We start from the raw sequence: 26,569 nt of genomic DNA on the forward strand, positions 1-26,569 counted from the left end.
AGGAGGTGCGGGTGATCTTTTGATCCTAGGTATGAAGCAATCTCTTACTGACTACACCCAGAAACCACACATAGCTTTGCCACGCCCCCATGTTGAACGGTTCATCGATCAAGGAGCCTGAGTAGAGCCGTGAGGGAACAACTACCTCCAAACACCAGGCTATATTTGCTGATGGGGAAAGAGAGAGCATGGATCAGTGAAACCTTCTGGGGATAGTTCACCAGAAGAGATAGAGATAGCATACAGCAGAAGACATGAATATACATTATGTAGAAAGGAATTATGTATGTTCGTACCACGCCCGGCGATTTCAGACCGTTATGTTCACATCATTCATTGAAACCTCAACGCCAGTTAAGCGGGGCACGAAAATCGGGCTCACAGTCCCATGCCGGCCACCGCCAAGCACCCAAGTTCCAACTGGAATTGTGTGCAGTAAGACGCGACCACGCAATATCGTTATATATATACTTCAGGACTTCCCAGCAGTTCGAACCTCTTTCATCCATTGTTCCTCGTCAATGTTATCCAATCCAGCGCCCACGATCTCACAAATTTCCTTGGCACTTGCCGCACCAAAAAGCTTTCCTTCGATTGCCGTCAGGTAGGCGACCCCAGCCCGGACTAGGACCGCATCGCCCTCAAAGACCATGACGTCCCACAGCCGGGTTACATTATCGAGACTGAGACGATCAGTGAAGAGACTCGCGAACATATCTCGTAGGTATAAGTCCGGACGTGGAGCGATGTCAGAATCTGTGAGGAGCTTGTATAATCGTGGGGATCTATGCTGCAACGTTGAAAGCAGAAGATTGTAGCTGCGCGATACTGCGCCAGAGTCGGAGGTGTGGAAAGAAAGAGGTAGGGGGCGGTTAAGGATGTTCGAAAGCGCCTGGAAACATGCCGCAGGCGTGTCCATGTTCAAGAGGAGGAGTGCTGCGATGGTCTATGGGAGCAGGTCAGTCAAGATGCCACAAAATTCCCATTCACACCATCATCCGGGAGGGTTAATAGAGTGAAAATCACAGGAGTTAAGAGAGCGAGAAGTTGCTCACATTTGTCCCGTGTATGTAACCAACATCACTCCGGTACATCGCATATGCCTTGAGCACATCCTTCAAAGGTTCATGGAGCGGCCCGGTCGGCTGAAATATCCTCAGCTCGGGAAACGTGCTCTTGACGTCAGATTCGATCCTGTTTAGCCAGCCCTTTTTCCTCTCTTCCTCAGGAGTCAATTGTGAGCCTTTCGTTATTGTCTTCTCCAGTCCTTGTGCTCTTCGTAGAGCCGCAGTGTATGAGGAGGGTGTCAATCCGAGCTCATTGCCAATTGCTTTAGCCCAGACAGTGCCCCGACTTCTCGGAGCAATGCCCCTCCACCACAGCTCTCGGGTCCGCTTCTGACGGATAACGTTATCCCAATTCGGTATGACGTGTTCCTCCCAGATCCGCAGCAACGAGCTTGCCGTGTCGTCTTTGCACGTAGATTTCGCTCGTTTCTCGGCCTCTCTTTTGCGATCAGCTTCTAGGGACATGGCCATCATCCTCTGGTATTCCTTCAGATGTCTCTTCTCCTCCGCTGGATCTTTGGGGGGGAGCCATGATGGTCGGGTTCGGGATAACACGGCTTCCTTCTCTTTCGATATGGGAAGGGGGTCGATCATTATGTTGGTTCTTCGCAGTGGGGGCAATTCAGCAATTGCGGATCTAATCCTCGTGGGTTTGTCGAAGTTGGTAGCCGCGCCGTTACCAAAGCTCCGCCGTTGTCGAGGATCGGGCTCTCTGTTTTCTTCGTCCGCGGCATGGGCTTCCAGAGCTTCCGTCAGGGCTTTTGCTTCTGCATTGAGTTCCGACAAGACTGCCGTCCAGCTCTTCGCCCGTCCTTTGGGAAATGTACTCGGAGGTCCGACGCTAGCTCCACGATTCTGAGGAGGCTTAGCTGGTCGCAACTCGCCTTGCTCGGCGGGGACAGGAGATGTGCCATTTCCAACGCTCCTCACTCTCTCCTTCGGCCGTCGTTCAGGGCTTGGGGAGGTTGATGGTGGCACGCTGACTGCGCGTTCTTGTGGGGGCCGGGGAGATATCGGTATATTCTCGAGATAAATATCGTCCGGAACATCGTCCCCGTCATCGTCGTCACATTCCTTCTCGAGCTCAGTTGCAGATTTCCGCTCACGGTTAGATTGCCAACTTCGTCTCCGCACCCTCAAGTGGCCTGCAGGCAGATCGTGTTCCGGGCCAACCGGTAGATTCGGACTTGAGCTTCTGTTTCGTTTGGTCAGGGGTAAAGATGGGGTGCTCGGACTTGTGAGGGCTCTCCTTGACGATGGGCTATTTAGAGGGCCCTCTGGCAGCAAGCCCAGCCCGACCCTCGTTGGACTGCGGGCATTATGAGCCGGCACGGCACCATCCGCTGTCACGCTCCTGAGCAGGGCCCTCCGGTTCTGGTAGGGTGCCGGTGCCGGGGATCTGGCCTTGGAGGTAATCAATTCCCTCTGCGCCCGGTTGCCATTTGTCGTCGACATCGGCACCCGATGCCGCTGTCGGGCGGATGCGCGGAGATCGGACGCGTAGGAGGCATCGTAAGGGTTCAAGGACGTCTTGACCGCGAATTCCCCGACGTCAGGGTCCGCTCGAGACTCGTCGTCGAGGCCGATGTCCTCGAAATTGGCGACGTCGGTGAGGATGGTGTTGTCGTCGGACTGGTACGAGGAGTGGAAGGAGGAGGACTTGGAGGACTTGGAGCCCGTTAGGTCGGGCGGGGATCCAGGCATCGGAGAATGGGCCGCATGGTCATGGAAGGTCATCGCATCTTTGTAGGCGGGCGAGGCGGAGGGCGGAGAGGTGAGGGCGCGTTGGAACTGTAACGTAGCTATTTTGGCGGTGGCTAATGCCCGGGCAGAAAGACTGCCTGGGGGGGTATCGCGGGTTGGGGGACGTTCGTTTCAAGAAGAAGGGGAGGATAATGGAACGCTTCGAGAAGCCTGCCCCTGATCTGATGTACGAGCAGCCGGGATGTTGGGACGGGCGGGAGTTGCAGGAAGCGCGTCGGGATGTGATATGAAGTCAACTTGGTGAGATGACTGAATTGAAGGAAACGGACGTATGTCGAAGCGGGCGATGGGAGACGAAGGAGCGTGCCAAGAAAATAGAAGCAAGGAAATGGATGCTATTGATGCTGCAGAAGCCGTAAGGGAGCGAGTTGTTGGCGAAGTCGAGCTGTCGTCGGAATTGAAGTCGAAGTCGAAGTCGATGCCGATGTCAATGGCGGAGTGGTTGTCGCCGTCGCGGGGAGCGGAGAGGGAAAACGAGAGTGGTGGAGCGGAGGTGAAGACGAAGACGAAGATGAAGACGAAGACAAAGACAAAGACGAAGATGGAGACGGAGACGGAGGAGGTTTGGAATCCTGTTGGTGATGAGCGCTGCCCCTTCCTTCCTGTTTGAACCTTGGGGGGCCGCCCAAGTAGGTTAGGCGCGCCCGCTCGTGGGGAGGGAGCCTGAGGCGGCCTGAGGCGTCGAGTCCGCCAGCAGTCCGCCCGCGAGTCCGCCCGGGGTCCGCCGCCGTCTTGGCGCGCCCTGGCCCGGTCTGGCTGGGTCGATAATGCTGTCTAATGATAATTGGCTCTTCACCAGCTATTTTGATCCCCGCGGTCCCCACTGGTAATCTCGCACCTGAATCGTGAGACGGGACCGTCATGGTTGTTACTCCATGAGATCCTTGGAAGTTGGAAATCCTACTTTTCCGCTGTATAAGACGGGCGACGAGACTGGAGATGGCAGAGCAGAAGCAGAGGCAGAGGGCACAGAGGATCAGAGCTGAGGGGAGACAGGAAGATGACAATCTGTTTCTGATGTGATGCTTCCGATGTTGACAACTTGGCTGAGGTCAACATCACTGCAGCACAGTGCAGCACAGATGGTAGTACATTGGCAGGACAGCAATAGCACCAGTAGCCGTCTACTATTGACGTGTTTTCCTTGCTTTGGCTTTTTGCCTTGGCTTTTGCGTTGGCTTTGGCTTTGGCTTTTGCACTGGCTTTTGCTTTGGCTTTTGCTTTGGCTTCTGCTGTGGCTTCCGCTACGTAAGGATGCCAGGGTTTCAGCGCCCAGTTGTCCAAGGGTTGCCAGCTTTCCCGCACATCTTTCCTGCATCCTTCTACCGCAGACCACCACTACTGTAGTACTACTGTGCTCTGCACTCTGCACTCTGCACTGTGTAACGGCATACATCCACGCTTTTTACACAGGGAATCTCCCAAGTGAAGAGTCCGTGAGGCCGTGGCCTTATCGGCGACTCGGGCCTCGTATCGCGAAATCGTGAAATGTCTCGCACACGGCTTACCTAATCCCCTGCAAACACAACCGAGGCTGGCGGCCGTTGCAGATACGGTAGAAAACAGGAACTGTTCATCAGTGGAGTGCGGCGACTCTCTGATCCACGTGAGAATCATGGCCAGAAATTCCCATCATCCTCAGTCACAGTGACATCAACCTGCGGATTCTTCCCTGTTCGGTGGTCATCACAATCAAAACCGCTCGCTCGCCGTGTGCCTGGTTCAGGGGTTCTCAGGGGATGTGTCACGTGATCTCGACCCGCGCGTCATTCCGTCGCTGGGACCGAAGTCTCGTCGTGCCTCAGGTACCGCTAGTGGGAGGGAGTGCCTGGTCCCGCACATCGAGCGTGGCAAAAGAATCTCGAGGTTTTTGAAGTATATCATCCCATTTTTGTCCTTTGTTCTTAGAAGAATCCAACAATTCGACTTCAACCCCTTGCCTTACCTAGGTACCTTATCTTACCTTGCCCTTACAAGACCCATGTCGGTTCACGTGATTTCGTTCCTTTCTGGTTCCCCCCCCCTCTTTACAGTAAAATCTCACAACACTTCCCCCTCACCCCTCTATTCAATAAGGCCAACCTGTGTTCTTGAATCAGCCTTGGTCATCTCTCGCCCTCAACAAACCGGACACGTCCCGTAGATCCATCCACTTAGCCTGTTCTTCTTGGCGGACGAGAGTGCGGCTCGCGGAAGACAGGATCCCAACTCAAAAACCATCAGCAGAGGATGCTTTGCGACGCGGGATAGGTGGGGCTGCGGCATGACGCGTTCGCGTCTCGAAAGGATATCGTGTACACCACAGCCGAGAGCCTGGATGGTCGTGGATCATGATTATAGCTGGACTTAGTAGAGGATCCGCATCGATGGAGGGGCCAAGAGCTGGTATATCAGGATCAAAGCACATCACATGCATCCTACACGGGAAAGAGGAAGTCAATCAGAGCGCGAGAGTGCCGCCTTTCTCTGGAGGATCCCTTGGTATGGGAACACGTTGGGTGCATCTAACTTATAAATCCCCGATTATCCGGTATGGTATATCAGCCAAGATCCAGTAGAGTGGAAATGGTACAGATCTGAGAGGGCGGGAAGATCAATATAGTACCACGCCGGCTGAGGCCACAGACCACCGCATAATACCACGGCACGGAAAAGCAGGCCGTGAGAAGATTTATCAGAGATCATGAGTTCGAAATTCCGGATAGCAGGAAACTGTGCATGCAGAGGTTGGGCATTGCCCAATCAGGCCGAACGAAGCAGCCGAGTGTATGCTTCCGTGAGGAAGAATGCTTCCGTCCAGGCAAGGGAAACTCACAACGCATTTGACAAAAGGGATAGAAATTCGTATACGTATATATCCATACCTGGTCTGTAGCAAAGCACTGTAGAGAAATCTTGGAGAGGCCATTTGTGTTGTTCAGTATACCCGTACCAAGAAGAGCGTCCAGCAAAATGGTAAGATTTTTCGTTTACCTCCCTCCCCGCCATCTCCCAGTCCTGCCCCTCACTTCAAGCTTCTCTCAGATACAAACTGACAACGTCGGGAATAGCATATAATCGTAATCGGCGCCGGCCTCGCCGGCCTCACAGTTTCAATCTCACTGGCAAGAGGCGGTCACGAGGTCACGATCCTCGAAAGCGCTCCCGAGATCACGTACATCGGAGCAGGTAGTCAGCCCTTCTCTTAGACCTCTGTCCAACCCCTTACAGCTCTTCCTACATACTAACTGTCCACAGGCATTCAGGTATCACCCAATGCCTCCCGCATCCTTCGTGAGCTGGGCGTCGATGCGTATATCGAGAAATACTGTACCGAGCCCGTAGATCTGCGAATGATGAGTTGGAAAGATGGAACTCTCCTCGTCTCATGCCCACTCAAAGAGCCTGCCGAGAAGGAATATGAATCTCCTTACTGGTACGCATACCTCCGGAATGGGATCCGTACCTGTGGATCAAGTACTGACAGGACGAAAGGCACATCCATCGTGCTGACCTTCACCGAGGTCTGCTGGAAGTAGCCAAGGCAGCGGGCTGCAAGGTGCTTCTGAACAATCGCGTCGTCTCAATTGATCCTTCTAAGCCGTCGCTTCTGACAAAGGGCGGGGTCACATATGAAGCAGATCTTATCGTGGCGTCAGACGGTATGGCCTTCTTAACCTCAATTCCTCAAATCGACTAACCCAGAAGCTTAGGCCTACATTCCGTGGCCAGATCAGTCGTTGTGGGAGAACCTACTCCGCCAATTCCAACGGGACAGATGGTGTATCGCGTAACACTTCCTGCCAAGGAGCTCCAAGGAATTCCTGAACTGAAGGAAATTGTCACGGTACCGCGAAATAATCATTGGCTGGGACCTCATGGGACGGTTCTGTCGTATCTTTTAGAAGGTGTCAATGATACCCTGATAAACTTTGTCTTTACGTACGTTGGTTAATCGGATCGCGGGTTCGTTGGAGCGAGAAGCTAAACTAAGGATAGGTGTGATGCCCAGATGCCGGAGGGGGTGAACCAGAGACCCGGGAATATGGCCGAGGTAAGGAGGCGGTTTCAAGATTGGGACCCTAGGTTAGTAGTTGCCCCTTGTCTTCCCTACTGCCCATCTTAGCATGACTGATCATCCGGTACCAGAATCGTCAAGATACTAGAGCATGTCGGCGAGGTTCTGGAATGGAGGGTGAGACTTTTCCAAATTCATCAACGCTCAATTCTCACGTGGACAACAGCTCTTCACACATAGCTACCTCCAAACGTGGAGTCATACCTCGTCGAAACTCTGTCTGATCGGCGATGCCGCCCATGCAATGACGCCCTACCTTGCCCAAGGTGCCGCAATGGGAATTGAAGATTCCGCCATCCTCGGTGGACTCCTCCAAAAGTATCCCTCCCCCTCAGATCTCCCTAAGACCCTCAAGTTATACGAGACCCTGAGAAAGGAACGGGCGAACAAGGTAGCGCTCGCGAGTATTGACTCGCGGTATTACACGCAGATGGAGGACGGGGAGGCACAAAGGATAAGAGATGCATATCTTCTGGCCAATCCTGGGATCAAGGAAGGCCATCAGAACATTCGGTGTAGGAAAGAATTTTTGGATTGGTTGTTTGGGTATGACGCTTTTGAAGCTTTGAAAGGATACTGACGTACAGAGTTGGGTCAAGGGCGGCGAGCCGGATATCTTGCCCATCAAAGTGACCAGTTTTCCAAGCTTTGAACATGGTGGAATAAAAAAAAACCACATCACTCCAACTGCGGCCACTGCCACACTGGTGGCTAGTTAAAACCAATGTTCCCGACATTTCTTCAGCTGCGTTGACACACGTGAAGAAAACCCCGCCTCCTGCTTTTTGAGTTCATAAATCCGTATCGAATATCCTCGCTTTTCTACCTCCTCCGATGGCACCCCTAGAGCTACTTCCACATATTTCCTAAAATATTCTGACCGCTGAATCCGCAAGATCGAGGACCAACAAGTGGACATACCACAAAGATTGTGTCGTAAAAAGTAAGTCGTTCGGAATAGGGTGGGCATAGAACGTGGGGGGTAGTGTTTTCCCCTTACATCTCAGCCGCCATAGCTGCGTCGACAGCTATCGCATATCATCAATCCGCTGTCTCATCCCCCTTTATTGTATGTCTCCTGAAAAGGGATTTCAGCTTCCGCCTCCCCGATTCGGCTGCGCATACGGGTTCTCAACCGCGCCCCACGGAATATAGCTAATATCGGGTGGGAGGGGTTGAGCCATGCTGTCCTCGTCAATTCCAGGAATATGATTACGATATACATTTCCCATCGGTGCGGAGAAATAAGTAAACGAACCCGCAGGACCCAGTCCAGAAGCATCTACTCCAAAGAAATCTCTGAAATCCCAAGGGATGTCGACGGGTCCTTTCTGGAACCAGGAATTGATCCCATTTTCGACAATGGGCAGAGTCCCCTGGGGCACTAATGGATATGATTGGGACTGTGATAATTGGGACTGCAGTTGATTATAATACTGGGGGATCTCCTCCGTTTTGGGGATCCGCTCGTTGTTGGGAACTGGCTGGGGATCGAAAATGCCGACGATCTTGGCAAGCTGCATAGCCACCGGGACCAAGATGGCAAACGTGGGACAGAGTTTTACATCTTGCAAAGCATCTGCTATGTCTCGAACGGCTTTCTTGCGAGCTGCATCCTCGGGTGTGTCCTGGTCATCCCAGGGGCGAGCGAGGAAATCGAGGGCCAGGATAAAAACAGCATGGTAGATGTAGTAGGCATCGAGCCACGCAACGCCGTCAAACATGCCCGTGGCCAGGAGTTGATTGAGAAGGTCAACCGTCTTTCTGGAAAAGTCTCCGCACGCATTGCTGAGGTTCACCTCTTCCTTATCGAGATCTTGAGAACGCACATGCTTTCCCAGTCGGCGGGCTAATTGCACACTCACCTTCCGGAGAATGAAAGGTCGTGCCACAAGGGCCTGCGTATGATGGAATTGGACGTGGAGGAGGGTAACGGCGCGGCGCTGCCATGGTGTATGGGTAAGACAGTCGAGGCGCAGAGCGGCGGGTAAACTGTTATACCAAGAGTCAAGATCTAGGAGGAACTGGATGGCAACCCCTATCTTGGGGTGGTCACCATGCTGTGCGGGATTGCTGGGCGAGGCGTAGATTTTGCGTCGAACATCTGACATCAGCTTCGTGATGCGTACAAGATATTCAACATAACCTGGTGGGTCTGGATTTGTACCCTCCAACATGATCTCATCTGGAAATGTAACATTGACTTCCATGTCGTCAATTGCGCAAGGTCTGCCGAGGATCGCGCACTGGTTCTGCTCGAAAACGTACAATGTCCACCACACCCGTTTCCTCACCTCCCGCTCCATCTCGTCGAATCCTCCCGAGGTACCTTCCCGATGCATACCGAGGGCCATAGCCATTCTCGAAGCGCAGCCCAACAACATGAAGGCACTGTTGCGCTCGGTGTTGTTATGTTGGTATAACTGGAGAAGGAGAAGGGCCTGGACATTGACCAGGGTGCTTGTGCTGACCAGCGAATGTAACCGGGACTGGACCATTTCCAAATAGTGATGCTGAATCCGCAGTGATTCAGCTTTATCGCGATTTTCCAGCGCTTGTGCTCCAAATACAAGCATCATGAAAATACAGCATATCCACCCAGGCTCTTGGTCTTTCAGGAGTCCGCCTGGTTGGGCCCACATAGACTCGTAGCGAGTCTGAAATGTACCCCGATGGAATAGACGGTAATTAGGATGGACGTGGCTAAAATATGCCTCAACAAAAGTATCGGTGACCTCCCTTGACGGAAGCAGAGATAGCGTGACGGGCTTCCTTGTCCGACCAGACACGGCCCAAGCACTGGTCGGTTTCGCGGGTCCTTTGGGGCCGTGTAATCCACGATTTGGGCCTGTGGCGACGCCTTGGCTGCTATCTCGGTCGTTGTGGTCCTCAGAAGATGTATCACTCTCAGCCTTTCCAATAGGCTCAAGCGCTTTGCTCCAGTTTGATTTTGCAAAATCCGACGAGATCCTCGAGCGCTCGTCGTCTAGCTGGGTGCTTCTCAAGGCCGCATTGAACTCTGCCACCATATGCCGTACGGTGAGCACAAAGCCAAATGAGCTCGACGGCCCAATATAGTGAGATGGGCCACGGGGGAGAGGAACGAGCTTTTCCTCGACGAGGGCCGGGCTAGCAGGCGCATCATCGATGCTGGAATGAGCTTCGGAAGGATTGGATGCGAGCGAGGGGCTCCTCACTGTACTGGCTTCAGAGTTCTCCGGAGGGGTCTCGGAATGCAACTTTTGAGGCTGGCTGAAGACCTCCTCTGCAATGGTTTGGTCACTGAAGGTGGGCAGGGTAATATCGTTTGCTTCGGCGATGGCATAGAGCGAGTCGATGCTGTTCGTATCCTTGTCGGGGAACAGAGCTTTGACAAGAGCATCCAGCACTCTATATCGTATACTCAGAGTCTCTACGCTGCCATAGATTCGAGTTTTCCGGGGCAACGTCGACTGACAAGTTGCGCCGGCCTCTAGACATGTCTGACAGGGCTGCTGGCCATCTGACCCGGAGCGTAAGCAGCGGATCCGTCTCTTCTTGCACCGGTCACAACTGACCAGCGCTCGCCGCCGGAGATGGTCGGGGATTCGCGCCTTGCCGGTCTTTTTGCCTCTGGTCTGGGCGTCCATCATGAGTTGGGGCGAGATATCAGAGGATCACGGAAGGGTGGCGAGGCGGGCGAGGTTGATATCAGGGAATCTCGCCTCGGGACAAAGCGAGGAGATGCGGATGCTGTGGCCAGCACAACACACGACTCAACAACAACAACGGGAATCGGCGGTGATACGGTTGCGGTGGTTCTCCCGGTATATCAAAGGTACACGGGGGAGGTTGGAGAGAGCATTTGCGATTTGCGGGGTCGGGGGGAGTGGAGGGGAGATGCGGCGCTGATGGGATAAGCTTTGCGGAACTCTTCTTGGTCGATCGTCAGTTGGAGCTTGAGCTTTTGGCTTTGGCGGGCGGGAATTAGGTAAGCGTGGAATCCATGAGGTATCTATAAATTCGCCATGTTTTTCGATATTGAAATGTGTAGATCAATTATCAATTTAAATTTAAATTGTAATTTAGATTCACACCCAGTGACCCAGCATTGTGCTCCCGTAATGTTTATCTTCGGTCTTCGGATCGAAGGGGGTTTTAGAGTTCGAGGGCCTTGGCTCTCTCGCATGCAGCACCGTGGTCCGTACAGGACGTACATATTGGACTTTCTCAGCGCGCACCATGGGGATTTGCGATGTTTTAAAGCTCGATAATAGCCGTCGCGGCGATGGGGTCTGTGTGAGGGCGCGAGAAGCAAAGATTCGCGTTTCTTCCCAGGGGGGAGCGGCACTACACAGGCTGTTGCGCCAGTACACCGAGGAGGGCTACGCGGGCTACGAGGGCGACGAGGGCTACTGTATTGCCTCCTTGCGTCTGGACCGCCCATCTTTTGCCTCAACCATCGACCAGACACTCAAGACACTCAAGACACTCAAGACACCAACAACCACGCCGGGCCTCGCGCCAATCGGAGCCCAACCATGGCCAGCCAGACCCATGCCCGCGCTGGGGTTCTTGGGCGCCCTGGCCGCTGGACGATCGCGGGCGTGGGGCCACCGTCCGGCTCTCAGGACTCGAGGGCGCTCACCAGGGCGCGATCTGCGACGGGGATCCAATCCGACCTCTGGCAGAGAGACAGGCCGCGAGGTGACTGAATCGCGTCGACCGCCTTCGACTCCTTGGCGGGCGAGCTCCTCTCCAGCGTACACTGTGTGCCCGTCCACCCTCAATGGGCCTCCTTGGCCTCCTTGGCCTTGGCCTTTGCTCAACCCCCGAGTTCTTGTACCGCTCTCCCGGTACAGCGTCGATGATCATTGTATTGCCTGTAGGTCTTATATACTGTGCTCTGTTCTGCTGTCCTGTTGTCGCCCGCCATGTGCTTCGCATGCGGCTTCTCCCCGTCGTTTTCCACGCGCGACCATGGCCCATACTCACGCTGCAGACCAGAAGAAAGACAACGTCGTGGATGTCATTGAGTCTCGGAGCGACGGTGGCGAGAAGGGCTCCAGCATCCCTTCCATCGACCTCAAGTTGGATTCAAAAGGCCTGCCACTGGTGCCCCAGCCCAGCGCTTTCAAGGATGATCCGCTGGTCAGTATTCACAACCCCATCACCATCCCACCACTGTCTGACACCGCCGTCAGAATTGGCCTTCGTGGCTCAAATGGACTGTATTGATCCAGGTGGGCTACATGGCCTTCCTAGGGCCGTACAATGCCGGCCTCATCAACCCCAGTCTCGTCCTCCTGAGTAAGGCGATGCACCGAGACTCGAAGACGGCCGCGTACAGCACGACGACGGCGATTATCCTTGGTGGGGTATCACCCTTCATCTTCACCCCGCTGATGCACCACTATGGACGACGACCCATCACCCTCCTCGCTATCCTGATGACGATCTTGGGAGGGATAGGCTCAGCATCCTCGAAAGACTTCAGTGCCCTGCTGGGGACGCGTGCTCTCTGCGGAGCCGGCTTCGGGGGGATGATGTCTGTCGGCACGGCCTCTGTCAACGACATGTTCTTTCTCCATGAACGAGGAGAGAAGACTGGAGTTTATGCCATCTTCGTCACGAATGGCGCTCATGTGGCCGCTCTGAGTACGTTCTCCTTGTTCTCCTTGACCTCCAAAACATCAACCTCTTCACCATTCCCCCCCTGGTCAACAGGCTCCACTTCCAACCCCTGGGGCTGAAGATGGTGTCCCATATTCCACATAAGGCTGACAATTTCTTCCTAGTTGGCGGCTTTCTCGGGCACGCCGCTGGCTGGCAGTGGGACTACTGGCTCGGGGCCATCTCGACCAGCCTCTCCTTCGTGGTCGCCCTCTTCCTCTTCCCTGAAACCCTCTTCAGCCGCTCTCCCGCCTTCCTCAACTCCAAGACGCACGAGCGCTCGTATTTCCAGATGCTCTGGGATTTCCGAGGGAACATGATCCCCGGTCACCGCCTGCGAGCGTCCGACTTCCTGGACTCTTTCCTCATGCTCAAGTACCCTAGCGTAGCCTTCTCCTTCTGGTACTACACGTGGGCGTGGACGTTCATCAACGTGCTGCCCGCCATCTCCATCGCCACCATCTACACGAAAGCCTACGGGCTGTCCTCCGGCCCTATTGGAGCGTGCCTCGGTGTCTCCTTGATCATTGGGAGTGTCCTCGGGGAATTCTTCGCCGGGCGCGCTTCAGACTACGTCGTCTACATGTTCGCAACCCGCAACAACGGCGTGCGCAAACCCGAATACCGGCTTTATCTCTGCCCCCTCTCCGCCATTTTCATGCCCGCGGGGCTCATCATATTTGGGTGCACCGTTGGTCGTACCTCCTCCTACGTGCCCCCACTGGTCGGGCTCGCAGTCGGGGTTTTCGGGCTCCAGATTGCGTCGACGACGCTGTACGCGTATGTGAGTGACTGCTACAAACCGCAGACGGCGGAATCGGGCGTGCTCTTCAATTTGAGCCGCGGCTTGAGTTTCGTGGTCGGGTTCTTTGCCTTGCCGCTTGCGAACCGCGTGGGCTATGACGGCGCCTGGGGAATATTTGCTGGGATTGTGTTTGCCTTCTTCTTACCGGTTGCTAGCTTGTTGGTCTGGGGGGAACGATGGAGGAAGTCATTGGGGGAGCCACGGTTCAATAGGGATAGGTAAGAATGGGCTAGGGTGAAATAATATTTGTGATTTGCACGTCGTTAGAGTGAATAGCTACACAGCTTAATTTTAATTCAGATAGATTCCATAGGTCACACAAGTCAGCAATGGGACGGAAATGCATCATACGAGATTCAATTGATCCGTATCAGATACTTTGGACAGGTGCTTGCAATATAGCTCGCATGCTTGAGTTGGGAGCCACAATTCATCAACCACGCCAGGCCAGACCATCCCTCCATCCCATCATCTCATTAATAGAGAACCTCGATCCTGCACAAACAAATCCCATCATACCATCCCATCATGCAAATAAAACCCTTCCAGGCCGGTCAACTGGGTTTCACCAAACCTAGCTCAAAAATGGACGGGTAAAAAAAAAGACGTGGGCCCCGAAGTTAGAGCAGCCACCAAAGAAGTGAATAGAAAAGAAAACATCGGATGGCATCGTCAAGACCACTGGAGCGCCAGATCACCCTAATAACGCCATCTAATTCTCTGAATTTTATGTCGATCCATCTGAACCTTCCCAGGACCTCCATATTATTCCGTTCTGTTCCAACGCTCATTTGAACGCCGTTAATACAAATGGAACTTTTACTAAAGCGTGCTTCAAGTTGCTAAGCGCGCGAAATGTTTACTCCAGATCCAACCGACCTGATCTGAAGGATCGTCCTGGTTCTTGGCTAGCCAGAGCTCGCCTTTCTCGCCGATAACATCGAAGATCTAATTGATGGTTAGTCCATTGAATCCGAAGAAAGGGGGACGCAATAACTTACTTCACCCGCATCGTAGGTAAGGTATGGGTATCCAGCTTCGGATTTTGTCGCCTCGATGTTGAACTCGAATAAACTTGCAGCTAGATAGAGGACATTGTAGCCGCCAGAAACGTTGCGGTCTCGAGAAGAAGCTCTTGACGATCGCTGGCTATCCTCTGGGCCATCGGGAAGAGGCATTGCAGAGTTGAAAAGTTCGGAGTATGGTCTAGTGGACTGAGGTGGCCCGTCGACGTGGTGGTAACCAGAAGTAGACGTAGAACCAGACTCCCGTCGGTGCTGGCTGTTGTAATCAGTGCTGGGTCGCGCAGCTCCACTTTCGGAGGTGTAGCTTCGTCCAGTGTTTGGTCTTGCCAGATTCGAGGCCTGTGAACGGTTTCCAAATGTAGACGTGGCATCAGGAGTAGCAAGAGTCATCGAACCGTTCCGGGTGTGCCACTGGGAATGTGATTGTGCCTGGTGAGCAGACTGCGCGACTTCTGGAGGGGTGGGGGCAATCGGCGAAAAGACAAATTGACCACTGTGCCGGTGGTGTCTTTCGAAATCTGGCGTTGGAAGACTTGGGGTATTGTCACTATCGACAGACAATCCGCGAGACCGACTCGATAGATTAGATGGACGCCCTTTAGGATCGCTTGTCGATTGTGTAGACTCAGATACCCGGCCTTTCGACGTGGCTATGCCTGTGAGGAAGTAACCATTCACAATTCCAAGCTCGTGGACAAGGGCCTCGGCATGCGTAAACTCTTGGGCAAACATATTGATCATGTCCGCGATATCCTTCGGCATCCGGTCCTCCTCCAAAACGGTTCGTAACTTGTCCTGCCATATTCCATACCACGCTGTTTGGATATTTACGAACTGAACGAGACAAGCATTGCCGACAGACTCGGTGAGAGTCGAAAGTTTCGGCAGCTCAAGCTTGAGAGTTTCATTCAAAGCCTCGTATTGGTCAACCATGTCCGCGAGCTTGTCGTCGATCTTTTTGCCCTGGCTCTTCAGCGACAAATATTTCTCGTAGTCGAGGCGGCGCTTATTGCGCTTCTTGATTGCGAGACTTGGGGGACCGTAGGATTGAATGACACTCTCAAAAGGCTCGATGACCTTTGACCGCACTAAGGCCAACTAGAAATCGGTAAGCACCGACCGATCAGAGGGGACATGCTGCAGAACTACTTACGTGATCCTCCAAGGCAACGGTTCCTATGTCCCTCATAGATACGTTGAAACGAACCCACTTGCTCTCAATCTCGGGATTTGTACTGGCAGAGATCCGCATGACGAGTTCGATTGACGAGAGGTATTCTAAGAATTTCCTCACGTAGATCGTGATTTCCCGAGTATAAAACTCAACGTCGCGTAAGACAACCTGCAATCTCAAGAAATCGTGGCCGAACCTTTCGTACAACCTGAGGTATACGTCGTCATCATGAGGACGCGCCATATTTACAGCTTGGAGTTTGTCTGTACGACGACCAAAGGCTTTGGCAATTCCTGAACGAACGTCTGATTCCTTCCGCTTTCGGCCGACGATTTTACCAACCATCTGAATCCTCTTCTTTAGGTCGTCAATGTTCTTAAGCAGCTTAGCCAACTCGTCGACAGTGACGCGCAAAGCCGGCCAGTCTGGATGATCCTCGGAAGTATGTTCGAATATCTGGGCGAGAAGCAATTGATAGCGCGTAATGCGCTGAACTGGCTTGACAAGGAGAGCGTCAAGGTCCCAGGCCGCTGTCAGATCTTTAGCAACAAGGTTGCATTCACTAAGCCACACTTTAACCGCACTGTCGGCCTGTAGCGACGCCAGTCTAGCGCTCGCGTTTTCGCTATTTTTTAAGTAGTCGGTATAGATGGTTTGCATCTTCTTGAGGTGTTTGCCAAAGTTCGCTCCGATAAAAGTTCTTCGGTCTTTCTGATCATCGCTGTCTTCCACAAAGGTGGGTGCCACAGAAAATCGGTCATCAACAGATGGGGAAGGGGCCGTAGATGCTGCAGGAGTGGCTTTGCCTTTCCTTTGTGATCGTGGAGAGTAGACACTCGAACCAGCAGATTTCAATTCGTCGAGAAATATGGTCGAGAAAGCAACGATCTCATCAGTGTTCCTAAAAATCGCCTTGATGTCATTACTATCCAGCTTAGGGCATGCCTCAGCAGTTCCCTTGTAGATTTCTTCCACCACATTCATATCCTTCAGGTAGACGGATTCAGTGTCGATCAATTCTTTGATGAGCATTCGACGCTGGAATAGCCGCTTTCTCAACTTCTCTGCGGCCTTCTTATCCTCTTCCGAGAGGTCCAGTAACACATCCTTGGATCCAAAAGATTGGTTGGCTGTACTTTCTACCGATGATATCTGAGCTGATGATCTTGGTGTACTTATAGAAGGTCTCGGTGAGTAAAAATCACCACTAGCGCGTGGGGACTCCGTGTTACGGCTTGTGTTGTTATGATTCGATGGGGGTAAGCTGGATGTCGCCCCATTGTTGTATATAATGGGCGGAGGTGGAGATCGAGTCGGACGAATTGGCTGTACATCATCTAGCTGCCGAGGGACTGGTGGTGGGGGTGGAGAATACGGCGGTATTAGCGGTACTGGTGCGGGATCCGAGAAAGAGATTCGAAAACTTGAGTCTGTCGACAAGGGAGCGGGGCGAGCATTGGAACTCGCGCGGCGTGGGGTTTCAGTAGCAAAAACTGGGGACGGCTGGGGGCTGTAATTCTCGGGTTTTGGGGGGATGCCAGGGGACGGCTGAGATTTTGGAGGCGGCGTGGGCTTTCTCTCAGGCTCCGGCATTGATTGGAGAGGCGGAGAAGAGTAATCACCATGCCCAGAAGATTCAGCTGTCTCCACTGAATCGTTAGTCCAAGAGGACTGGTGGCTTGAGCGGTAGATGCGAGTAGAACTTTGAATATCGTGCTTTTGTTCGTATGATGCCTCGTAAACCTCCGGCTCACTGGCGTTAGCACCATATCCATCAGAACTCTCGTAATCCAATTCTGTAACAGGAGTGTTCAAGTAGTCATGGACATCGTTCATGTCCAGTGATTGCGGAGCAGAGCTGATACCCAATAAAGCGCTGGAGTCTGCAGTCTCGGACTCTGGATGGAACAAGATTTGAGGAGGCGGATGGATCTGTGAGGTTCCTGCTTCCTGAGCGCTACTATCAACGTTGCCAGTAGTTTGATCTATAAATTGCAGCGAATCCACGGGTCCATGATGTTCAGCAATCTGCTCCGGACCAGCTGCTGTGGTTGTGGTAGCAGGAATGGGTTGATCGTATTGCACAGAATAGTGCCTGAAAGCGCCGGGGGGTAATGGATCCGGCTCGAAAATGTCATTGGTCGGTGTATGGTCTGGCTGATGCTCCTCGGCTGGTGAAGTATTGGGTGAACCCTCGATAGAATTTGGTCCGCTTCTAAGTGAGTGTCCCACGCTGAAGGAGGCCTGCTCCGCACTCAAATCGTCCCATTGAAAGAGGCTGCTAGACACCATAGCCTCCGAAAATTGCGCTGCTGCAGACATACGATTTAACTGCGGAGCTTCAGTTTGCTGTTCATTATCAAATTCGGTGGTTCCAGTAGCGTCAGTCATAGCTGATGCCGGCTCCTCCTCGTCAACAAGAAAAGTTCCGGGCATACCCAGTGTAGGAGAATCTGGACCCGCTAGGGATCTGCCTTCCTGAGGTTGGGAAAAAGAGGTCGTTATCTGCAGAGGTTTTACTGCAGTGGGCGCGGGATCCGGTACGGATTCGGTGGGTAGGGGCAATTCTGGCATTTCACCTCCTTCACGACTCTCCTCTCCCGCCGTCTCCTGGGCCTCATGTTCATTCAACCGCCGCATATTTGCTGCGCGGATCTCCCTTTGCTCACTCTCATGGATGGATTTTGTATAGGCCCTCTGGATTCGTTCACGGCGAGCGGCAAAGTCAACCGGGCCAGAATCCACAATCTTCCGGGGCTTGGATTCATTCGATCCGCCATTGCGTGTAATCTTCATCCCACTTCGAACCTGTTGCGGTGATCCGGAGCCATCAGCAGCCCTCGATCTAGAGCTTACAGTTGACGCAGATGAAACAGGTAGTCGCGGTCGCGAACTTCGCAAAGGTGGAGACGTCTTTGGGGGTGGAGCAGAGATATAGGCCTTGAGACTGGAGGAGTTGGTGTTGAGCTTCCTAGGGCTCTTTGCCTTTCGTGGGGACAGGCTGGTAGGGGCAGTTGTGCTGCCAGGTGGGGTGGTACGGGTAGTGGTTGTCATTGCACGGCCCGCCGGGCTCCATGGTCTCTGATCTGATTTTCGTTTCGTATTCACGGGTGTCCTGCTCGAGAATGGCGAACTTGAACCAGTTGACGTCGGGCTCGAGGAATTAGAAGGAGTGCTGCGCCTCTTAGTTGACAGCGGTAACCGTGATGCAGACTTTGCTGCCTCGTGCATCTGGGCATTACTTGCGGATGTGGCAGGAGAAGATGTGTCACCACTATTCGTAGTTCTGACTCTAGTATCTACGGGATCGCTGTGATTCCGGTTGTGGGCAGGTGATATGTGTGGTGCTTTGTTAGGATCCACGTCTTCCAAGGCTGGAGTTACCCCGAGGTACCAGGCCGTTGGGGAGGATGGAGAAATGTCCAGGCTAGACTTGCTCCGTGGTTGGGTCCCAGAAGGATCCAAACTAGATTCGGATGTTCCGCAAGTTGCTTGAGATATACCATATCCAACACCTGAGGCCTCCTGTCCGACAGGAAGAATTTCGCCAAATAGCGGTTTCCTAGCCGGTGGTTTGGATAGAGAGGTAGGTGAGATAGGAGGAAGGTTTATCATCGACTTCGAAGCTTTTGGGCTATTGCCAGATACTGCACTCCCTGGCCGAGTTGCACGAGCTACACCAGATAGGGTTTCGGAACGCTGGTTCTCAGGTGTGGGCCGGGCATACGGACTCGGTCTCGCAGCTGTCGGAGACTTCGTACCGCCAGATCCTGAATTTCGGGACGACCCTCCTGTCCTTGATGTGCCATTTCTATGAAGGTTCGAGGCCGATGCTGTTCGAGGCTGATCTCCGACACGATCCCTCATGTGTCCATGACTGCTACTAGGACTCTCCTTTGTAACAAGACGCGGGGCTGACTTTCGCGGTGCAGAGGGTGATGGTTCACTATTATTTTGGTCGAAGCGCTTTAACAAATCTTTGACGCTCGGCTTCCCAGTCTGTGACTTCCCATTGAGCGCAGGCGATGATTTGGCATTTTCTAGTACGGACTTGTCGTTGACCGGTGCAGAGGCAGATCGGTTCGCGGGCTTAAGATTGTTTCGCAGCACAGGCAAGGTAGGATTTCTAGGAGCCGTGCCATTGCTATTCGAGCTTGTAGACGGTACAGATCGAGGGTCGGATATCATTGCAGTCATCCCGTCTGCTGTGATCTCAGTATGCTCGTTCGACGCTTGTTGTACACCTCTATACTCCCTGTAGAACTCATCCGGCTCCCCATTCGGGCTCAGTCCAATTTCGAATCCATTTGCCGTCACAGCCTGGAGATTGGCAGTGGTGAGGGCAGAGATCTTGTGTTCGGATTCAGGGGAGATAGATGAGGAGTTTGACAGATCAGGGGGCGTTTGGGGAGGCTGCCGATGCTGTTGTTGCTGCTCGGGGGATCGAGGGAGCGGGCGCCTAGAATAGAAATTCTGGTCTTCGTTGGTTCCGTCCTCCATCGTGTCCGAACATTGATCAGGCCGTCGTGCCCTGGACCAAGTAGTGACGCTTCAGAGATACTCACCGATCCATGTAAGTGTGCTAAGTCGTGGGAGACGCTGAGTGGTGGTGAGACCTGATTCGCTGGCGGGTCGTTTGGAGATTCGACGTGGTACTCGCTGTACCCTGCCTGGTGTGCTGCGTTGTGCTGTCGGGGGAGGTCAGTGAGTGGTGTCGCGAAGCCGGTTTATAAACGAGAGACTCAGGGGCATTCAAGCCCTTTGATGCCGGGACGGGATGGGCAATGGGCAATTAGGTGATATCCCTTGGTGTTGCAGAGGTGCGCGACGGGGAGTATGGGCGGAGGATGCTTCGCGAGATGTTCGATGTTCTGGTATTTCGTCTAGACCGTAAGCAGTTGATTCAGCCTGCTGCTCCGGCCCACTTAGCGTCGTGCAGGGGGATTTAGCGATGTGGTGCCTCAGGCCCAACATTCACGACTTTTAGACTACCGCCGTAGCTCTTTGACGACCTACAACGTCAACTATTCACCTGTTCTGCGTCTTGGAAGATCTGCCCCCTCTTCTCAGAATCCTGAATCCCTCTGAACTCTCTGTAATTACCAAAGACCAAAGCTCTAGACTCTCGACCACCCAGAACTGTGTGGACATAGTGACTCTGACATTCACAGAATCTAGATCTAAAATCCTGCTTCAAACTTCTATTCGTGACTCCTAATAATGCTAAATGATGTTCTATCCCTGACATCCTTATTCCCATTATTAGCAGTTTGTAGGTGTCACAGTCAAGAATCAAGATAGCGAGATCAAGAAAGTCGTGCTAAACCTCCTGCCGGCTGCCACCGCTACTCCTCATCATGCTCTCTAAATCTTATTTGCTTTGTCTTCCTTGAAGCAACCGATATATGTACGTAAACATCTCACGAAAACTTCAGAAACTGCCATTGTGACCAAACTTTCCGAGCTTATAACTGACAGCTTGCTGGCATGATGAGATTTCATCGTTCGAGGTCTCTAACGTCAGCTCCCCCCCAAATGGGGTTTTGATTGTGAAAGTCCACTTCAAATTCTCTGATGGATCCAAATATCCCGGCCCCTTGTGACATCTATATTGAAGTTGGGATTGGAGTAAACTGCTTACTTAGTCTTTCGCTTAGCAGCGCAGGGAAGCCAGAACAGGACCCCTACGTTGATGGCGACTTGCTCAGGTCTTGCTCAGGTCATGCTCAGAAATGCTCGGCCTTTGCTCAGGGAATCCGGATCAAACTGATGCAGGACGAGAAAAGGTTATATCTGAAGCAACCTATGGCTCTCTTCCCAAATCCCCATACAGGAGGCAATCATGCTTTCACCTTTGGCTTAGCCGACGGGCGGCGCGGATTGATTGGCGCTAAAGACGGCAGCCGCACCGGGTGGCTCCCAGATCGTCCTAGTCCCACTCCAGCCTCCGCGCGAGTCGTGTGCCTTATGTAATCAGCCCCTTCGCTCAGCTGCTCACGACTCACGGACTAGTAGGATTATCTTAATTCTCTGTTTATCACCAGCCCTTATCGCGATACGCGGCAAGGTACGCGCAGAGTACAGGCAAGCTAAGGTACACTTCTCGCTCTTGGGATTATCATTGATGCCTTGGCTAATACAACGTGAGATCCACTACACCGGGGAACAGGGACCCTTAATAGCGCCTTCGGGGAAGCCCAATGGCCCGAACCGACTCCAACTACTCGTGCGCTCGCTCGCTCCAGCTCCAGCCAGCGCGTCTCCCTCCCATGAACTGAACCATCCCGCGCATCAACCCGCAATCCCACCTCCAACATGGCGGGAAAACGGAGAAGATCCAGGCCAGGTCAAGGAACCGAGGGCGACAGCAAGCGTCCAAGGCTTTCCGGGGCTTGCAATGGCAAGGATCCCGTAGTGAGGACGGCCTTGCTCGCCCAGTACTATCCGCAGGTCTTCTCCCTTCGCGAGTATCTGATTTCCAAATTGCCCCCGACTTCCAAAATTAGGAGGAAGAAGATCCTGTCTGTGGGCAGGAGGCCTCAATGGGGGGTTGGTGAGCATGACCAAACGCTTGCAGATATCCTAGACAACACTTTGGTCGGAGTGTCGAAATACAACGCCGTCTCGCCCGAGGAAAGGCTGCAGCAGTGGTCTTCCTTCTCGCAGTGCCTTGATACTTCCGAGTCGAATCTTACGAACCTCGGTGGGACTGGAGTGTTTTCACAGTCAGAGGTGGGCATTACACCATTGTCATCACTGGACGGATTGTCCGAAACACACTCACTGACACCTCTCACAGATCGTTGACTTCGCAATCTGGCTATTAATTTCAAAAGCGCCCAACGGGAGAGTCCAACATCTTCTTTGTCAAGGCTTTCGAAAAGATGTCAGCTCTCGTTCCGTGTATCGTAATGAGAGGATCATATCCGCGATTCCAGGCGTGATCTCTACCTATCCTAACAGTCATGTGACTTCTATCAAGGCGTCCCCGTGGCCCCAAGTTCTGGCACTGATGGGCAAGGAGGGTGAGAGGATGATGATTGATTTGATTCTGGACTGTGGGGTTTTCTTGCCTGTCCGAAGCGGACGTGGCAGCTATTATCAACTCAGCGGTTTGTCAACCTTCGTTGGATCACCAGTGGTCTTGCTAATCTGTCTCACAGGACAGCCTCTGGGGGAGCTCAAGCCTTTGCCGAAGACCAATGGAGTTACCAATCTTCCGGTTACCACGGAAAATAGCAAGTTCGCGATTGATGCCACCAAATCAGAGATCCGCACCCCGGCCAGCATAGTCTTCGTACGCAATCGCATGTTATATGCCCGAGCCGCATTAAATGCGCAAGGCGGTGTTAGGTTTGGTCTTCGACATATTCGTAGGTCATTCTGCGGGTGACATAGACCTATGTCAAATGCTGAATCTTCTAGATGTTCTCAATCGATATCCATATCACCCAGGGGATGATCATGACTACCCAGCAACGGTGGGCAATCTATCGACGCGTCCAAAGCCCCATCTGGACACCATACGTGTGATGATGTACATCTTCCCCCGACAGTTTGGTCTGCACAACGTGTTCACTTGCGATGTGGATCATCGGGAGACCGTCCAACATTTCAAGGATTATACTTTGCGCGAAGATGAGATCGGTCAAAAATACCCTTCATCGACTGCTAAGGTTCCTAAACGACTGAGGGGCAAGGTAGTAAGTCTAGTACAGAAGCTGCAGATACAACATAAGAGATGTCCTTACAAGGAACTGCTCGAGTATTACTGTCCCGTTAGTTCCCGTCATTTCCCTGTCGCGTTTCTTCGCTGAGATCTCAGGTGTTCGAGGCAACAAGGCAACCCAGAGTTTCTGATCCGCCGCTAGAAATCAACGCATCGACTTCGACAGCATTCAAAACTCAAGTCTCCATGAAAGCAAGCGCTCCAGTGACATTGTCTGGCTCCGCTCGAATACCTGTACAGAAACCTTCGTTGATCGACCATGCAACACCCAACGCCATGGTATCTGCCTTTTGCAGAGCCGTTCTCTCACATCTTGTGCCTCGTGATTTCTGGGGTACAGGGGAAGCGCAAATACACAACGAGAATGTATTTCATCGGAACGTGAACAGATTCATTAATCTTCGAAGATTTGAAACTCTATCACTCCATGAAGTATCACAGGACTTAAAGGTACGTATTTTTGGACCTCTGCGCTCATTCCACATGAAACTAATAACCTCAGTCTACCAGCATGGAATGGTTATATCCCCCGAACTCCGCAAATCAAAAACTCTCGCAATCGGATCGCAACAAGGGTCTAGAGATCTTCCACGAGTTTATCTACTATATGTTCGATTCAGTTCTCATTCCACTTATCCGAGCAAACTTCCACGTGACAGAGTCTAACGTCCATCGCTATCGTCTCTTCTTCTTCCGTCACGATGTATGGCGGTCGCTTGCGGAGCCCGCTATTACATCTCTCAAACTTAGCATGTTTCAAGAGGTAAAAATGGAGCACGCACGAAAAGTTCTAGACTCCCGAACGTTGGGTTTTAGTCAAGTTCGGTTACTTCCCAAGGAGACGGGTGTGAGGCCAATCATGAATCTTCGTCGGAAATCATTGAAAAAGGGTTCCAAACACATTCTTGGGAGTAGCATCAATGCTACCCTAGCTCCCGTCTACAATGTTCTTACATTTGAGAAGGTAAGCTTCTAGCTCCCAGTACACTGGCCTGGACTAACAAGTCAGGCGTCAAATCCCGATCGGCTCAGGTCAACCCTTTTTTCCGTCGGCGACTTATACCCCAAGTTGAAATCATTTAAATCCGCTATTCAGAACTCGCCAAGACCACTCTATTTTGCCAAAGTTGACGTCAAAGCTGCATTTGATACCATTCCACAGAATTCTGTGGTAGGATTGATGTCCACTATTCTCTCGGAATCGGAGTATCGTATTGCTAGGCACATGGAGGTCAAGCCAGGTGATGGATATCACGGAGGAGACAAGCCAATACGCAAATGGATGGCCCTCGCCAAAGCTCCTGATGACTTCCAGAGTTTCAATGAGAACCTTGAATCCGACCTTGCGGTGGGTAGAAAAAACACCATCTTTGTGGAGAGCATTGTCAACCAATTTCGCGAGTCAGATGAGCTCCTCAGCCTGCTGGCTGAGCACGTTCAGCGCAACATGGTAAAGATCGGGAAAAAGTTCTACAGGCAAAAAGAAGGAATCCCACAAGGATCTGTTCTGTCATCCTTGTTGTGCAATTATTTCTATGCCGATCTGGAAATGCATCATCTCCAATTTCTCCAGAGTGGTGATAGTATACTCCTTCGACTCATCGACGATTTCCTCCTTATAACTGCCAATCCCTCACATGCAAAACAGTTCCTTCAAATCATGCACGATGGTGTGCCAGAATATGGCGTTCGCGTTAATCCCGACAAGACACTCGTGAATTTCGAAGCTACTATCAATGGAAAAAAGGTTCCGAGGTTGGTTGGAACGCGCAAATTTCCTTATTGTGGCAATCTCATTGATACAAAAACTTTAAACATCACGAAGGATCGCCAGCGGAGAAAGCTTTCAGGTGAGTGGCCAACGAGGTTTAGCCAGACATCAGCTCATAGGGATAGCGATTGTTGATTCCCTGACTGTCGAGTATTCAAAAATGCCAGGGAGAACTTTTTATCGGAAGATCTTGAGTAAGTCTGGATTCGTTTCTGCTTTTTAAATTTGATTTATATATTCTGCCTTATGGTAGTGGACTGCAATAGCTGATAATGCTCAGATACGTTCAAAATACAGTCCCACGCCATGTTTTTCGATACGTCACTCAATTCGAAGACCACAGTCCTCTTGAATATTTATACAGCATTTATTGAGACAGCTACTAAGACATGGTCCTACGCTCGTTGTCTTCCTGTTAAGAAACAACCTAGCACGAGGTTGGTAATCAGTACGTAGTCGTCATGCCTCCAGAATATCATGCACACCGACGCTCACATTGATACTCCGCAGAAACAATACGTGATACCATCGACTTAGCTTTCATTATGATCAAAAGCAAGACGAGGAAAAAGCAGAACGAGATGTTCAAATGTGCGGTGAGCAAGGTGCAAGTTGAGTGGTATGTGATTACGACGAAGAAGTCGTTGCAAATGGAAGCAAGAACTAAAATCCTGGATAGGTTAGCAATGAGCGCGTTTCGACATGTGCTAGGTAGGAGACAGACTAGATACAATGATGTTATTGAATGGCTTGAAGCTAGGATAAAGTGTGTCGGAGCGAAGGATGTGAAGATTCTTAATCCGATAATAGGGCTTGTGAAGAGGGAGGGACTTTCTGCAAGTCCAGGGCCCTGACACAGCGTAGGGCTCTTGACGAGATTGAGCGCATCTTCTTCCAGCTGTTGAAGTTCTACCGGTTCAATACTCCACGATGAGTGGCACCCTCTCTCTACCGATCTATCAAGCATCGACAGCGTAATCATCAAACCGGCCAGAGATTTTACAAATCACAACCCACTTCGATAGCATCGTAAGAAACCTCCCCCCACCCCCAATAAAACATACAGGTTACCTACGTTACTAACGTTTACATATACAGGTCTACAATCAACGCAGTCCAAAACGTGTCGATGCTTTCGCAGCACGGCCAGGTATGCAAGTTGAGGATACCTGAAGCCGTGAAGGTGACACTCAACAAGAACGAATAAAAATGGGACTCGAGGGATTTTGATTATTTGTTCTCGAACTTAACCGGCCGAGGCTAGGTTCTTTCTTCTTTTTGTGCGCTTAAACCATGCATTGGAAGCCACAACGTATGGACCGTACATTGCCTAGAAAAGATGGAAGAGAAAAAAAAAAGAAAGACGGAAAGGGGTTATACAAAAGAAACAAAAAAGGCGGCAAGCATTTCTCTCCTATCGAAAGTCTGAAATATGCATCATTCCGTTAGTCCGGAGCCGGGGAGATGAGTACAGACGTTTTTTTATCCATCCACCGATCCAACAAGCAAGCACCAGGATCTAGCG

The 26,569-nt window shown here is 52.0% G+C and overlaps 5 protein-coding genes across 5 annotated transcripts; 2 read left to right on the forward strand and 3 right to left on the reverse strand.

Moving 5' to 3' along the window:
- Positions 1–472: 472 nt before the first annotated feature.
- Positions 473–2,771, reverse strand: M430DRAFT_106157 (hypothetical protein; the record flags this gene model as incomplete). Its single annotated transcript, XM_024861058.1, has 2 exons — positions 473–946; positions 1,056–2,771. The coding sequence occupies 2 exons, from the start codon at positions 2,769–2,771 to the stop codon at positions 473–475; spliced, it is 2,190 nt and encodes a 729-aa protein (XP_024718761.1).
- Positions 2,772–5,426: 2,655 nt separating this feature from the next.
- Positions 5,427–7,540, forward strand: M430DRAFT_43613 (hypothetical protein). Its single transcript, XM_024867632.1, has 8 exons — positions 5,427–5,607; positions 5,882–6,002; positions 6,069–6,246; positions 6,306–6,472; positions 6,524–6,752; positions 6,810–6,896; positions 6,960–7,005; positions 7,055–7,540. The coding sequence occupies exons 1-8, from the start codon at positions 5,515–5,517 to the stop codon at positions 7,466–7,468; spliced, it is 1,335 nt and encodes a 444-aa protein (XP_024718762.1). The 5' UTR covers positions 5,427–5,514; the 3' UTR covers positions 7,469–7,540.
- A 156-nt stretch (positions 7,541–7,696) lies between these two features.
- Positions 7,697–10,701, reverse strand: M430DRAFT_260783 (hypothetical protein). Its single transcript, XM_024865346.1, has 2 exons — positions 7,810–10,701; positions 7,697–7,754 (listed from the first exon to the last, which is right to left on the reverse strand). The coding sequence occupies exon 1, from the start codon at positions 10,518–10,520 to the stop codon at positions 7,980–7,982; it is 2,541 nt and encodes an 846-aa protein (XP_024718763.1). The 5' UTR covers positions 10,521–10,701; the 3' UTR covers positions 7,697–7,754; positions 7,810–7,979.
- Positions 10,702–11,726: 1,025 nt separating this feature from the next.
- On the forward strand, positions 11,727–13,567 carry M430DRAFT_143077 (hypothetical protein; the record flags this gene model as incomplete). Its single annotated transcript, XM_024862797.1, has 3 exons — positions 11,727–12,018; positions 12,072–12,525; positions 12,666–13,567. Exons 1-3 carry the CDS (start codon positions 11,848–11,850, stop codon positions 13,565–13,567), a joined length of 1,527 nt encoding a protein of 508 aa, XP_024718764.1. The 5' UTR covers positions 11,727–11,847.
- Positions 13,568–14,179: 612 nt separating this feature from the next.
- On the reverse strand, positions 14,180–20,044 carry M430DRAFT_20684 (hypothetical protein; the record flags this gene model as incomplete). Its single annotated transcript, XM_024864348.1, has 3 exons — positions 14,180–14,293; positions 14,347–15,468; positions 15,524–20,044. 3 exons carry the CDS (start codon positions 20,042–20,044, stop codon positions 14,180–14,182), a joined length of 5,757 nt encoding a protein of 1,918 aa, XP_024718765.1.
- Between the last annotated feature and the right edge of the window lie 6,525 nt (positions 20,045–26,569).

Source organism: Amorphotheca resinae (genome assembly GCF_003019875.1).
Source record: "Amorphotheca resinae ATCC 22711 unplaced genomic scaffold M430scaffold_9, whole genome shotgun sequence".
Classification (NCBI taxonomy): Eukaryota; Fungi; Ascomycota; class Leotiomycetes; order Helotiales; family Amorphothecaceae; genus Amorphotheca; species Amorphotheca resinae.